The 12,621-nt window shown below is 57.0% G+C and overlaps 2 protein-coding genes across 2 annotated transcripts; both read right to left on the bottom strand.

Moving 5' to 3' along the window:
• Nucleotides 1-116: 116 nt before the first annotated feature.
• On the bottom strand, nucleotides 117-2,991 carry LOC136289142 (carboxypeptidase A1-like). The gene is made up of 11 exons (XM_066182627.1): nucleotides 2,889-2,991; nucleotides 2,630-2,711; nucleotides 2,314-2,448; nucleotides 2,138-2,239; nucleotides 1,938-2,039; nucleotides 1,758-1,859; nucleotides 1,541-1,651; nucleotides 1,261-1,351; nucleotides 772-971; nucleotides 503-587; nucleotides 117-376 (listed from the first exon to the last, which is right to left on the bottom strand). The coding sequence occupies exons 1-11, from the start codon at nucleotides 2,954-2,956 to the stop codon at nucleotides 189-191; spliced, it is 1,266 nt and encodes a 421-aa protein (XP_066038724.1). The 5' UTR covers nucleotides 2,957-2,991; the 3' UTR covers nucleotides 117-188.
• Nucleotides 2,992-3,713: 722 nt separating this feature from the next.
• On the bottom strand, nucleotides 3,714-9,907 carry LOC136289136 (carboxypeptidase A1-like). Its single transcript, XM_066182620.1, has 11 exons — nucleotides 9,754-9,907; nucleotides 7,607-7,688; nucleotides 7,011-7,145; nucleotides 6,702-6,800; nucleotides 6,057-6,158; nucleotides 5,683-5,784; nucleotides 5,462-5,572; nucleotides 4,714-4,804; nucleotides 4,387-4,586; nucleotides 4,032-4,116; nucleotides 3,714-3,959 (listed from the first exon to the last, which is right to left on the bottom strand). The coding sequence occupies exons 1-11, from the start codon at nucleotides 9,816-9,818 to the stop codon at nucleotides 3,772-3,774; spliced, it is 1,260 nt and encodes a 419-aa protein (XP_066038717.1). The 5' UTR covers nucleotides 9,819-9,907; the 3' UTR covers nucleotides 3,714-3,771.
• Between the last annotated feature and the right edge of the window lie 2,714 nt (nucleotides 9,908-12,621).

The following is a 12,621-nucleotide window of genomic DNA, read 5'->3' as shown; positions in this document are numbered from 1 at the left end:
GTTCCCGCTATCTTCATGCCGGCACCATCTTTGTGCCGGCACCAACTCCAGCTCCGAAACGCCTTTTCCACCCGATCTGGGGAAAAAGGGAAAACGCTCACAACCTTTTCTCATCCTTCTTTTCCGTTTATTTCTCGATCAATTGCCTTCTTTCCCCCTTCTCCAGCTGCTGCAGCCCTGCTCCCAGCTCAGTACGAGTTGTCGCGGGCGTGCTCCATGATGACCTTCAGGGCCAGCCAGGTCTCCTCGGCGGTGGGAACGATCTGCTTGGCGGGCAGCAGGAAGCCGTAGCGCCCCGTGTCCCTCAGCTCGAAGGTGAAGGAATATTTAATCCCCTGGTTGTAGGTCCAGTCGACGGTTGAGCCGCTTGCTCTGTCTGAAGGAGGAAAAAATGCGGGGGGAATTGGGAGCCTCGATGGCTTTTTTGCGGGAATTCCGTTTGGCCGGTGTGAGGGACGGTTTGGGGATTTTGGGGGGATTTGGGGGCGGCCCCAGCACTTACAGATGGTGGTGATGATGCTGCCGTACGTGAACTTGGTGCCGTACAGGGAGGACAGAGCTGCCACGGCCTTGGCAGAAACCTCGTCCTGGGAATACAGGGAAGGGGGAAAGATGAGCCAAAGAAAGGCGTATCCCAGAGGTTTTTTTTCCTTTTTTCTGGCTGCCAAAAGATGTCAAAGCTCTTCCCAGTTTCCCAATGGATGCAGGACAGAGGTGGCTCCTCCTTGGAGCAGCAGAAGAGTTCCACCCCAGCCCACACGTGTTCCTCACCAGTTCCTGCTGGTCAGGTGCCGGGGTGTTGGTGTAGCCATAGGGATAGAGCAGGAGCTGGGAATAGCTGTGGATGGAGACGAAAGCCTTGATGTTGCCGTGGCTCGTCACAAAGTCCACGATGGATTTCACCTCGGGCTCCGAGTTGGGGTAGGGTCCGTGGTACGTCTCCGAGCAGGAGTTTGAGCTGGCTCCGGCGTCTGTGGAGAAGAGGATGGTGAGAACACAGTGGGAATTTGGGAGGTTTTCCCACCCCTCAGCTCCCTGGTGGTGATGGAGGAATGCTCCTGGGGCTCCTCCTAGACATTTGGATGATGACTCTCATTTATCATCAAAGCCCTGGTGGAGCCCAGACCCTCGGCTCTGCCGCGGAGAGCAAATCCCACCTCTTCCCCAGGGGACATCCATGGATCTTTGAGCCAGAAACAGCTTTGGAGCCTCCAGCCGGAGAGTGGAAACCCTCCACAGGGGCAAGGGGACGGCTCTGACCTCCAAAACCGGCGTCCCAGTTGCGGTTGGGGTCCACTCCGACACAGATGGAGCCCGAGTGCTTGGACCTGGTCTTGCGCCACATGCGGTTCTGGAAGGGCAGAGCCACCTCAGCTGGTGGCCTGGGCTGGAGCTCCACAGCTCGTGGTGGTCTCCATCCCATGGAAACGTGGATGGAGGAGGCTTTGCCCTCTCAGGGACGTGCAACACCCCAAATCCTGCTCCCCAGCCCCATCCGGCGTGGCTGTAGGAAACAGGGAGAGGAAACCCGGGGCGGTACCTGGGTGTGGGTGAAGGCAAAGCCGTCTGGGTTGGTGACAATCTCCAGGAGGATGTCCATCGTCTCCAGGATGGAGGCCACACCTTCGTTATTGGCGTGATCCTCGACAATCTAGAGAGAACGGAGGCTTGGGGCTCCCCGTCCTCCCTGTGGGATCACCCACCTGGATCCCACGGCTCCTGAGGGCCGTGCGGCCCTTTTGGGATGGTGTCAGTACCTTCTTGGCAAACCAGACGCCGCTGGCCTGCGTCACCCACTCGCGGGAGTGGATCCCGGTGTCGATCCAGATGGCCGGGCGGTTCGTGCCCCCCGTGCTGAACTGGGAGAGCAGAGAGGAGGGGTCGGCTTTGTCCCTGTCACCCCTTTCCCCTCTGGATCACAATCCCCACGTCCTCACCTTGAGCACGTAGAGGGGACGGTCCTCGGTCGAGCGGCCGATCTCCAGCTTGCTCACCAGGTTGGGGTTCTCGGCCACCAGCATGTCCATGAAACTGTAGATCTGGGAACGAGGGACGTGGGGGTCACTCCCAGCTCGCCCCCCTGGCCAAGAGCAAACTTTTTCCCCCCCAAAATGCCTCAAATTTCGTGCTTTCCCACCTCATCTATGGTGTGGTAGGCCTCGTAGTTGAAGGTGTTGGTGTCGAGCGGCAGCTGGCGGCTGCTGCGGAGCATCTCCATCTGCTCTTCATCCAGCAGGGCCTGCGGGACACGGGGAGGGATGAGCCTCGTTCCCACTGGATGGGATCCCACCTCTGCCCTGCCTGCCCACTGACCTGCACGTCCTCGATCATGATGGAATAGGAGACCCCGCTGGCCTCCAGGTGCACTTTGACCGCCTGCAGGCTGGGGAAGGGCACGCGGATGTCCACGGGGAGGCCGAGCCCGCGGGGAGCCAGCCAGAAATCCAGCTGGATGGGGAAAAATGGGCATGAGGGGTCAGATCCTGCCTCAGGGTGCATCCCCCCAGCACCAGCCTCTTGCTCTTCAAGTCATGGTTCCCATAATCCCACATCCAACCCCGTCCTTGCTTTGCTTGGGGGGGGTGTAAAACAAAGGAGCGTCCCCAAAATCCACCTCCGCACCCAATACCTGCAGATGCTCCAGGTGCTGCAGCTCCTGCACCTTCTGCAGCTCCTCGTCGTTCCGGGGGACGACACGCAGCACCTGGTGCCTGTGGGGTCAGGAGGTGCTCGGGGTGTGGGACGAGCTTCGGCCCCGTTAGTCCAGCCTCAACCCACCCCATCCATCCTCACCATTCCCCTGAGCCTTTTCCCCGTGCCTCCCTCAGGGCTGACCCGGCTCCTTCTGCCCCACCCGGTGCCACCGTCCCCATCCCGGCCTCCCCTACCCAACAAAAGTCTCGGTGCAGGTGGCCACTGCCACCAGGGCAGCCAGGAGCACGGGGAGGAGCCTCATGGTCAGCGAGGAGAACTGATCTCACATCCCAACAGCGCCCTGGAGCCTCTTAAATCCCCTGGGATGGTGGCCCCAGGCCGGCCCCTCCAGCTGTCCCTTTTCCCAGGGCCCTGGGAAGGCTCTGGCTGCCACCAGCCAAGGTCAGGACCCGCCGTCCCCATCCCAGCCCTGGCCAAACCTGTCCCAGGAACCAGCTGGGGCCGTGGTGAGTCAGCTGCCAGCAAGGTGAGAGCGCGAGGTGCCAAAATCCCACGGCCCCCAGCGCCGGCTGAGGGGAGGGGAAACAGATCAGTTTGGGTTGAGAATGCAGGAAATGCAGATTTTCGCTTGGGGCTTGGTGAGCTGGATCCCCCAAACCACAGCGGTGGGGAAACGGGTTTAAAATTTGGCCGAGGAAAGGGGTGTAAAGCTCGGCCCGGGACAGAGGTCAGGGCAGGTGACGGTTGTCCCAGGAGCCAAAAATAAACAGCAAATTCCTGAAAGGGCCTTGCACCCAGCAATGGCCCTGAGGGTGCCCCAACCCCCTCCTTGCAGCCTCCTGGGAAGGGATGATGAAGCAAAGCTGCTCAAAATCCCACAGATTTGGGGCTGGTTGCCCAAAAAAACCCCATCTCCTCCCATGCTGGCTGTTGGCTCCAAAGGATGGAGACTTTGAGCCAAAGTCACGGGGGGAAAATCAACACCTGCAGGGCTGGGAGTCCTTTTCCACCCTTTTTTTTTTTGGAGTTTAGCACGAAAGAAACGAGGGTGCCTGAAACCACCGGATCCCCATGAGGATTTATTGAGAGGAGGGAATGCTGTGAGATGTCCTGGGGTCAGTATGGATGCTCCAGGACGTGGACCATGATGTCCAGGAGCGCCGGCCACGTCTCGGTGGCAGTGGGAACGATCTGGGAGCTGGGCAGGAGGAATCCGTAGCGCCCCGAGTCCCTCAGCTCCAAGGTGAAGGAATATTTCACCCCGTTGTCATAGGCCCAGTCCACGGTGGTGCCTCCTGCCATGTCTGCAGGGAGAGGAGCCCAGTTGGGAACACGTTCCCGAGGGATTTTCTGCGGGATGAGGGAGGGACACTCACAGATGGTGTCGGCGATGCTGCCGTAGGTGTATTTCGTCCCGAACACGGCGGCCAAGTCGTTCACGGCCTTCTTGGCCAGTTCATTCTGCAAAGGAACCGCCAAAAGCGGTGGGATTGAGGGGCAGGGGCATCTAGAGCCCATCATTCCTCATCCCTTCTGCTCTAGGTTTTCCCGAAAAAAAACCAAACAACCTTCAATTTTTGACGTTTGAGATCTACCTCGCAAAAACCCTCCAGCGGGGGTGCAGGGGTTCAATATTCGGGTTGTATCTAACGAGAGGAGCAGGGCAGCTCCTGGGATGCTCTGCCTGACTTTGCCAGGGGCTCACAGCCCCACGTTTTGGGGCCACCTCACCATTTCCTGGTAGTCGGGTGCGGGCGCCCTCCTGTATCCGTAGGGGAAGAGCAGCATCTGGGAGTAGCTGTGGATGGAGATGACGGATTTCACGTTCCCGTGGGCGCGGATGAAATCCACGATGGCTTTCACTTCCCTCTCCGAGTGGGGGTGAGGCCCGTGATAGGTCTCGGAGCAGGGATTGCTGCTGGAGCCGGCGCCTGGAGCACGGGGAGGAGGAGATCCAGAGAGGATCCCTCAGGAAAGGTTTCCACCCCTGGGTTTCTCTGCTCTAGCAGAAAGTTTTGATGTTTTGAGGCACGAACAACGTGGTGGCCGAGGTCTCACCTCCAAACCCAGCATCCCAATTTCTGTTGGGATCCACTCCGACGCAGCGGGACCCAGCGTTGATGGATCTGGTCTTGCGCCACAGGCGGTTCTAGGAGCACACGGAGAGGAGACTGGAACAGGGGTGTGAATCCCAACCCCTGCCCACGATGCCTTAAGTTTGAGCTTTCGTGTTTTTCAGGTTCCGTGGTGCCCAGGGGTGCAGCTCTGAGCTCACAGTCAGCGTCACTCAGCTCTGCACACAGCAGGGAGACAAATCCATTTCCTGCTAAAGACCAAGGACAACTTTCAGCCCCAAAAGCACAAACAAGGGTGGGCTGGAGGGAGGGACAAGAAGGATGAGACCTCACAGCCTGCAGCTGGAATTGGACAATTAATTAAACCCCAATGTGCAAATGGACCAAAACTTATAAAAATGTGAGACTTCATGACTGATCAGCCATTTTGGGTCCATTCGGTGGCTCTTTTGTGACCATTTTGGGTCCACCTTGGGTGTAGCCCCGGTCAGGCTCTTGTCCTGCCCAAGGTGTGTTCTAGAGGCCTTTCAGGAAGCACCTGCTTTATTCTCTAGTTCTGTCCAGTCTCTCTTCCAGGTCAGTCTTCCCAAGGCATCACCCAAGCATCTCCAGGGATCTCCACTCACCATCCCACATGGGAAGGAACATCCCTCCCCACCCAAAACCCACAGAAAGCCGTGGTTGGGGACAGCGCTGGGACAAGAATCCCCCCGTGGTGTCCCTGCACTCACGGAGCTGTGGGTGAAGGCAAAGCCATCAGGGTTGGTGATGATCTCCAGGTAGATGTCCATGCCGTCCAGGATGGCCGTGATAGAGAGGTCCTGCCCGTACTCCGTGGCGATCTGTGCGTGGAGAGGAGCAGGAGCTGCCCCGGTGCCCCTCGGAGACGAGGGATGGGACAAGCGCAGGGTAAGGATTGGGGTGCCACGTCCCCGGGCCATCCCGAGGTCACCTTGTTGGCCGTCCAGACGCCGGTGGCTTGGGTGATCCATTCCCGTGAGTGGATGCCGGTGTCCAGCCAGATGGCCGAACGGTTCCGTCCCCCGGTGCTGAACTGTCACGGGATCATTGAGGTTGGAAAGATCCTTCAGGATCATGGAGTCCAACCTCTGCCTCATCCCCACCTTGTCCCCAGCCCAGAGCACTGAGTGCCACCTCCAAGTGTTCCTCAGACACCTCCAGCGATGGGGACCCCAAACCTCCCTTTCCAAGGCCTGACCGCCTTTTCCGTGAGGAAATTCCTGCTGATGTCCACCCTGAGCCTCCCTTGGCACAACTTCTCATCCTGCGGGTGGATTTTCAAGGCGAGGCTGCCCCAGGACTCACCTTCAGCACGTACAGGGGTCGGTTCTCGTAGCTCTGCCCGATCTGGATCTTGCTGACGAGGTTGGGATGATCCTCCACCAGGACGTCCATCCAGTCGTAGATCTGGAAGGAGGAGCTGCTGCGTCATGAGGCTCAGCCCGGTTCTCACCTCTTGGTTTTGAGGGTATCCAGCGCTGGATGCAACAGCCAGAGCTTCCCTGGGGAAGATCTGGTGCTCTCTTGGAGACCTGGGACTTCCCTGGGGAAGACCTTGTGCTTCCCCGGAGAACACGAGGTGCTTGGGGCTCTGTGTGAGCAGGGAAAGGCGCGTCACGAGGTTTTCGGGAAAGCAGAAGGAATGGTGAGGGGAAAAGCTCTGAGATCCCCCCCCCGCCCCCAACTCCATCAGAGCCCCCACCAGTCCCAAACTGGGCTCCAAGCACCCCCAAAGTGAAGCTGAAAATGTCTTCCGCAGGTTGGGAGATTCCAGGAGCGGATTCCACGCTGGATGCGGAAGGTTTCCCAGTCTCCCACTTCAGCTAAAACCCTCACCAAGGAGGAGAAACGTGTCCCAGGGAGGTCTCACCTGTCACCAAGAACCCACCACGACCGTCACATGGATGTGACCCCAGCAGGACAAAGCCAATGCTCTGCAGAGAAAGGTACCTCGTCTAACGTGTGGTAGGAGGCGAAATCGAACGCCCTGGAGCTTCTCTTTACCCTCCTAGACCTCCTCATGCTTTCCTTTTCTTCATCCAATAATTCCTGGTTAGAAAGCAAAAAAAAACCCCAAAAAACCCCAAAACAAAAAAACCTCGATATCAAAAAGGCTGGAAGGAGCAGGGGGTTGGATTTTTCTTCCATCTCTTTGATTTCCAAGACTTTCTCTCAGGGCTGAGTCCAAAGATTTTTTTTTTGGACTTTCACTCAGGGTTGAGCTGCAGGAGCTCGTCCTGTTCCCATCACAGCCATTACCTGCACGTCCTCAATCATGATGGTGTAGGAAATGTTACGGAAATCCAGGAGTTTTTTGACTCCTTGGAGGTTGGGGAAGGGCACCCGCAGGTCCACGAGGTGGCCAGGGATGTGGGGCTGACGCCAAAAGTCCACCTGGGAAGAAAAATTTGAGCTCAAAGGGAAAACTTGGCCTCGTCCTGTGCTGGTGCTCATCCACTGAGCTCTCCAGCACCTCCAAGGGTCTCGCAGGAGTTTCCACGAAGGATTTAAAGAAGGTTTCTGGACAAATTTTGGGCCACAGACAAATGTCTGGATAGGGACCTACAGAAATGTTTCAGCCCAAGTTGTTGGAGTGTTTGTGGGATGTTCCCAGTTCGCCCAAAACGGGAGCTCTGAGCTCAAGGATTCAATTCATATTTAATTAATTCGTAATTAAATTCATATCAATTCCTATTTATCAATTCATATTTATATGGTTCTAAATGATACACCTCCAAAACGGGGAGGGAAAAATTGGATGGGATGGCAAAAAAAAAAAAAAAAAAAAAAGGAGGGAGCCCCGGATTCAGCAGCGTCTGTGACCAGGAGGGTGCTCAGCACCCCTCAGAGCTCACCTGCAGCTCCTCCTGCTCTCCCAGCACCCTGAGCACAGCGATCTGCTCCTCGTTCCTGGCCGTGACACGCAGGACCTGGTCCCTGCAGGGAGGCAGAGGGGTCACAGGGAGGGGACTCTGGGCTGGAGGGAAGCTCCACACCGGCTCAGAGGGTTGGAAAATGCATCAATTGTTGGTGTTGAGAGGAAAAAAAAAATGCAGGTTCGGAGCAGCCACGATGGGGAAAGAGCAAATGCTGGGGAGCCCGAGGCGATCTCCAGCCTCGTTTGATCAGCTCCCAAGATTCTGGGGAATATCTCACATGGATATATTCTAGATCCGTGGATGTATTCCCGAGCAGGGGAGCCAATCCAGCCTGGCTGGGCTTCCCAAGGACAGGCACAGCCCCTGGAGAGGAGGGAATGTTCTCTGGGAGAGAGGCTTTCTCACCTCGGATCAATCCTTTACCTCCAACCTCTCCTGTTGGGCAGGGCTTAAAGCCACTTCCAAAATGGCACAAAATTCCTTCACTTTTCCCCTTTCTCACCTTTCCTCCTCTTATCTCCTCATTTATCAATTTAATCTCCTCCCCAGGGTGATAACAATTTCCATTTGCCCTTTCTGTGCCCAGGGGACTCAGGCAGGTGTTAAATCCTTGCGATTTTTTCCAAAATCAGGGAGCAGCCTTGACATTCCCGGCTTGCAACTGCTCAGATTCCTGCTTGGAGGAGAGTGATGGGATCCTGCATGGATCCCTCAGCCAAGGAAGGACGGAAGGACGGAAGGACGGAAGGACGGACGGAAGGACGGACGGAAGGACGGACGGAAGGAAGGACGGAAGGAAGGAAGGAAGGACGGAAGGAAGGAAGGAAGGACGGAAGGAAGGAAGGAAGGAAGGAAGGAAGGAAGGAAGGAAGGAAGGAAGGAAGGAAGGAAGGAAGGAAGGAAGGAAGGAAGGAAGGAAGGAAGGAAGGAAGGAGGGAGGGAGGGAGGGAGGGAGGGAGGGAGGGAGGGAGGGAGGGAGGGAGGGAGGGAAGGAAGGAAGGAAGGAAGGAAGGAAGGAAGGAAGGAAGAAGGAAGGAGGAAGGAAGGAGGAAGGAAGGAGGAAGGAAGGAGGAAGGAAGGAGGAAGGTGGGTCAGTCACATCACAGAATATCCTGAGCTGGAAGGGGGATCAAATCCAACTCCAGGCTCTGCCCAGACACCCTAAAAATCACCCTGTCCTTGAGAGCGTTGTCCAAACACTCCTGGAGCTCTGGCAGCCTTGGGAATGTGACAATTCCCTGGGGAGGCTGGTCAGGAACCTTTCCTGATATCCTACCTAAACCCCCCCGACACAGCTCCAGCCATTCCCTGAGTCCTGTCCCTGGTCAGGAGCTCTCCAGCTCTGTCTCCAGCTGGTGGGATGTCCAGCATCCGGGGGGAATGTTTTTATAGGATATGTTTTCCCTGCTCTGAACACAGAATTCCCACTTTCTCTACAAGTTACTTCTCATTGCCAGTCCATTCATTCAGGCTTTTCTGGAAGTGGGTTGGAGGCTTTGGGAATTTTGGATTATCCCCCACCCTCCCCCACATTCCATGCCCCCTTCTCAGCCTCATTCCTGCACTGGACTGTGCAGTTCTTATCTCCAGGAGCTACAACCAACCAGGATGTTTGTCCTGGAAAAGCGTTTCCCTCCCTCCCCAGGGTCCCTTCTCCAGCCACATCTTGTTCTTTCTCATGGCGTGTTACTGCCAGAAATCTTTGGTTATTGCCAGAAATCCTTGGCTGTCATTCCCAGCAATCCCTTGGCTGTTATTCCCAGCAATCCCTTGGCTGTTATTCCCAGCAATCCTTGGGTTTTATTCCTGACAATCCTTGGATGGCTCCACAGCCGGAGTGTTTCAGCCACACACAACATCCCCTTGATCCTCTGGGATTCTGGCAAAGCTTGGAGTGATGCCCTCAGGGCTCAGCATTCCCCAATTTCTACCTGCCGCACGCCCCAAACCTGGGGTGAAACCAAACCTTTCCTAGTTGGGAGAAAAACCCTGTTGGATTCCCATCCTTTGGGATGTCACCCTTCTGGCTGACCCTGAAGGACAGCGGTGGGGATGAGCCTCTCTCACCTGGATCCCCATCCCAGCCGTGGTGTCCCACCACCCCCTGCTCCGGCAGGACTCACCCCACGAAGAGCTGCTCGCTGCTGGTGACCCCCAGGAGGGCGAGGAAGACCAGGAGGGTCTCCATGGTGGGTGGGAGCAGATCCACAGCACTCCCTTGGTGGTCAGGGTCCCCTCCTGGAGCTCCTCCGCCGGCTCCGCATCCGCCGTCCCCGCGGCGTGGGCAGCGACAAACAGAGCAGGCAGGCAGGAAGGGCTCCCTCGAGCCCAAATGTTTGCTTTATTTGGCAAAGTCAACACAAGAGCGGCCAAATTAGGGAGGATCTGATAACGTCTCCCTCGGTGAGCGCGTCCTGGATGAGTGTCCCTGCTCCCGGCTCCAAGCTGCCGTGGGCACGGGCGGCTCCCAAGCCACGGGCGTGGGACGGCGGGGACGGCGTGGTCACGGGAGCCCCAAAACCACCAGGAAGCAGCTCTTTGTTCCCATCCATTTCTTCATGACACATTGCTACGAGTGAGTCAATCGCCATTACGATTAGTAATGCGCGTGTAATCGCCAGCTACTGCGAAGTCACTTGCAGAAAAAGCAAGCATTTAAACGTGGACTTATTTAGGGTTAATTAGGTTATGAATACATATATACACACACACACACACATATATATATATATATATATAAAAAATTTAGAATATATTATTCAAATTATTCATCAAACCATTCCCCGGAGTGAGGCCACTTGATGGTGGATGAAACGAAATCTCACTTCAAAGCTGACGGAGCTCGGAGGCGCACAAGGACGTTCACCTGCGCTAATGCTCAGACAGAAAGGCTCGTTTTTGGGTAGAAAATGAATTATTTTTATGTTTTCAGCGTAAGCAGCGGCTCTGGAGCAGCTGTCACCGGCTGGGGACTATCCCAGGAGGTCGGTTTGTCAGAGGTGTCTTTGTTCCCCGGTTAAAGCAGCGCCTTTGTTCCGCAGGTTTACAGCAGGGCCTTTGTTGGGCCTTATCTGCGCTGCCCCTGAGCTCCCACCGCGCTTGTCAGGGATGCTCCGGGTTCCTGGGCTGTGTTCCCAGGCTGGCAGGCACCTCCCAGGACAGGTTTGTGCAGCTGACATCCTCTGCCCGCGGTTTTCTCCATTGAATTCGGGGGGTGCTGGCTGCACCGAGGGCAGGAGGTGCCGTGGGGAAGGTGCCGGGCTCCCTTGGGGCTCTGCGGCGCGGAACTCTGGGTGAGGTGGTTCCAGGATCCTCCAAAAGGCAGGATCGTGGGGTGGTCGGGGTGGGAAGGGACATGGGGAGGTCTGTATTCAGTGGATGAAGCACGGTCAGCTCTGGGGACCCACCAGATCCCTCCTGGTTGGACCTTGGAGTCCTGCAGAGATGAAGGCTGCGCGGCCCCTCTGGCACCAGGTCCTGCTGCTTCTCCTCCTGCATTTCCTGACGTCCCTCCTGGCTCTCCCTCATCCCAGTCTCTCCCATCACTCACCGTGCTGAAGAGCTTGGCTCTGTTCCCTCAGTAACTCCTTCCTTGGGATGGGAAGGTCCCTGTTGGATCTCCTCACCCCACATCCGTGTCACCTCCAGCCCATCTCCCCTCATCCCATGGCACACACCCTCCTGCTCCTCTGGGTGACATCCAGAGGATGCCAGAACCCTGATCCAGACCTGTCTGGAGTCAGGGTTCCAGGCTGGATCAGCTCTCCTCACACCAGGCACTTAAAGAGGACGGGGCAGGAGGCCTCAAGCCTTGGATGATTGGAATGAACTTCCCAGCCAGGACAAGGTCACAGTTCCACATTCTCAGCCCCGGCTCCTCAGGCTCTGCAGCTCCTGCTCTGGAGACAAGAGCTCATCCAGGTCCAGCTGTGTGCCCCGTCCCTGGGATTTGCCATCGGTGGCTTTTAATCACCAGGCAGGGGATGGGATTTTGGGAAGCTGGGTTGGTTTGGGAAAGCAGGTGCCACTGGATAACGCCGTGAGCAGAGAGGCCAAGGCCATGCAGGTCACGCTGACTGCCCCAAGCCTGGCTTTGCTTTCCAAAACAGCTCAAATTTTAACCCAAATCCAGCCCCCTGGGGTACTTCCAGCTGCCTCAGCTGCACCTTCCCCTTTCCCTGCCAGCAGCTCCGTGCCCCGAGTCCGCGGGGTTTTATCGGCCACATCAGCGCTGTTTGCTCTCCTGCCAGAGGGTGAGTAACTCACCAGCTGCTGGGGGGGTCACAAGACACCGAGATAAACCTGTCAGGCTCGATAATCACCACAGCAGCAGCAGCAGCCACCGCTAATCGCTGCTCCTTCAGGGCCCCCTGAGCTCTCTGCTCTTAATCCCCAAGAAATCTGCGGGATGAGCAATGGGACGAGGGGCTCCTCGGGGACTGGGTGCTGGATCAGGGGAGGCGTCCTCCCATCTCCGTCTTCCCTCCAGCCCTGTGTAGGAGGGAGGAAAAGGGGCAGCCGAATATATGGGGGCGTACATTTGAGGACAGTGGTGGAGGGGCCTGGCGGGGTCCCGAGGCTCGTTAAGGGAAATTAAATTCCTTTAATCAGTTCCATAGCCTGGGTTGTGCTGGTGAACACCAGGCACTCTGCACCAGCCCCTCCAGCCTGGAGAGGAGAAGGCTCCAGGGAAAGCTCAGGGCCTCAAGGGGCTCCAGGAGAGCTGTAGAGGGACTGGGGACAAGGGACAGAGGGACAGGACACGGGCAATGGCTTCCCACTGCCACAGGGCAGGGCTGGATGGGACCTTGGCAAGGAATTCCTGGCTGGGCTGGAATTCCCAGAGCAGCTGCCCCTGGATCCCTGGAATGTCCAAGGCCAGGCTGGACAGGGCTTGGAGCAGCCTGGGACAGTGGGAGGTATCCCTGCCCTGTGTCCCAAAATCTCCTCGGGGACGTGTCACACACAAGGAAAGGGACACTTGTCAAACA

This window comes from Chamaea fasciata, unplaced genomic scaffold (assembly GCF_029207755.1).
Source record: "Chamaea fasciata isolate MVZ Bird 193981 ecotype frontalis unplaced genomic scaffold, bChaFas1.0.hap1 SCAF_5, whole genome shotgun sequence".
NCBI lineage: Eukaryota > Metazoa > Chordata > Aves > Passeriformes > Sylviidae > Chamaea > Chamaea fasciata.
This window is presented reverse-complemented; position numbering and strand designations above follow the sequence as displayed.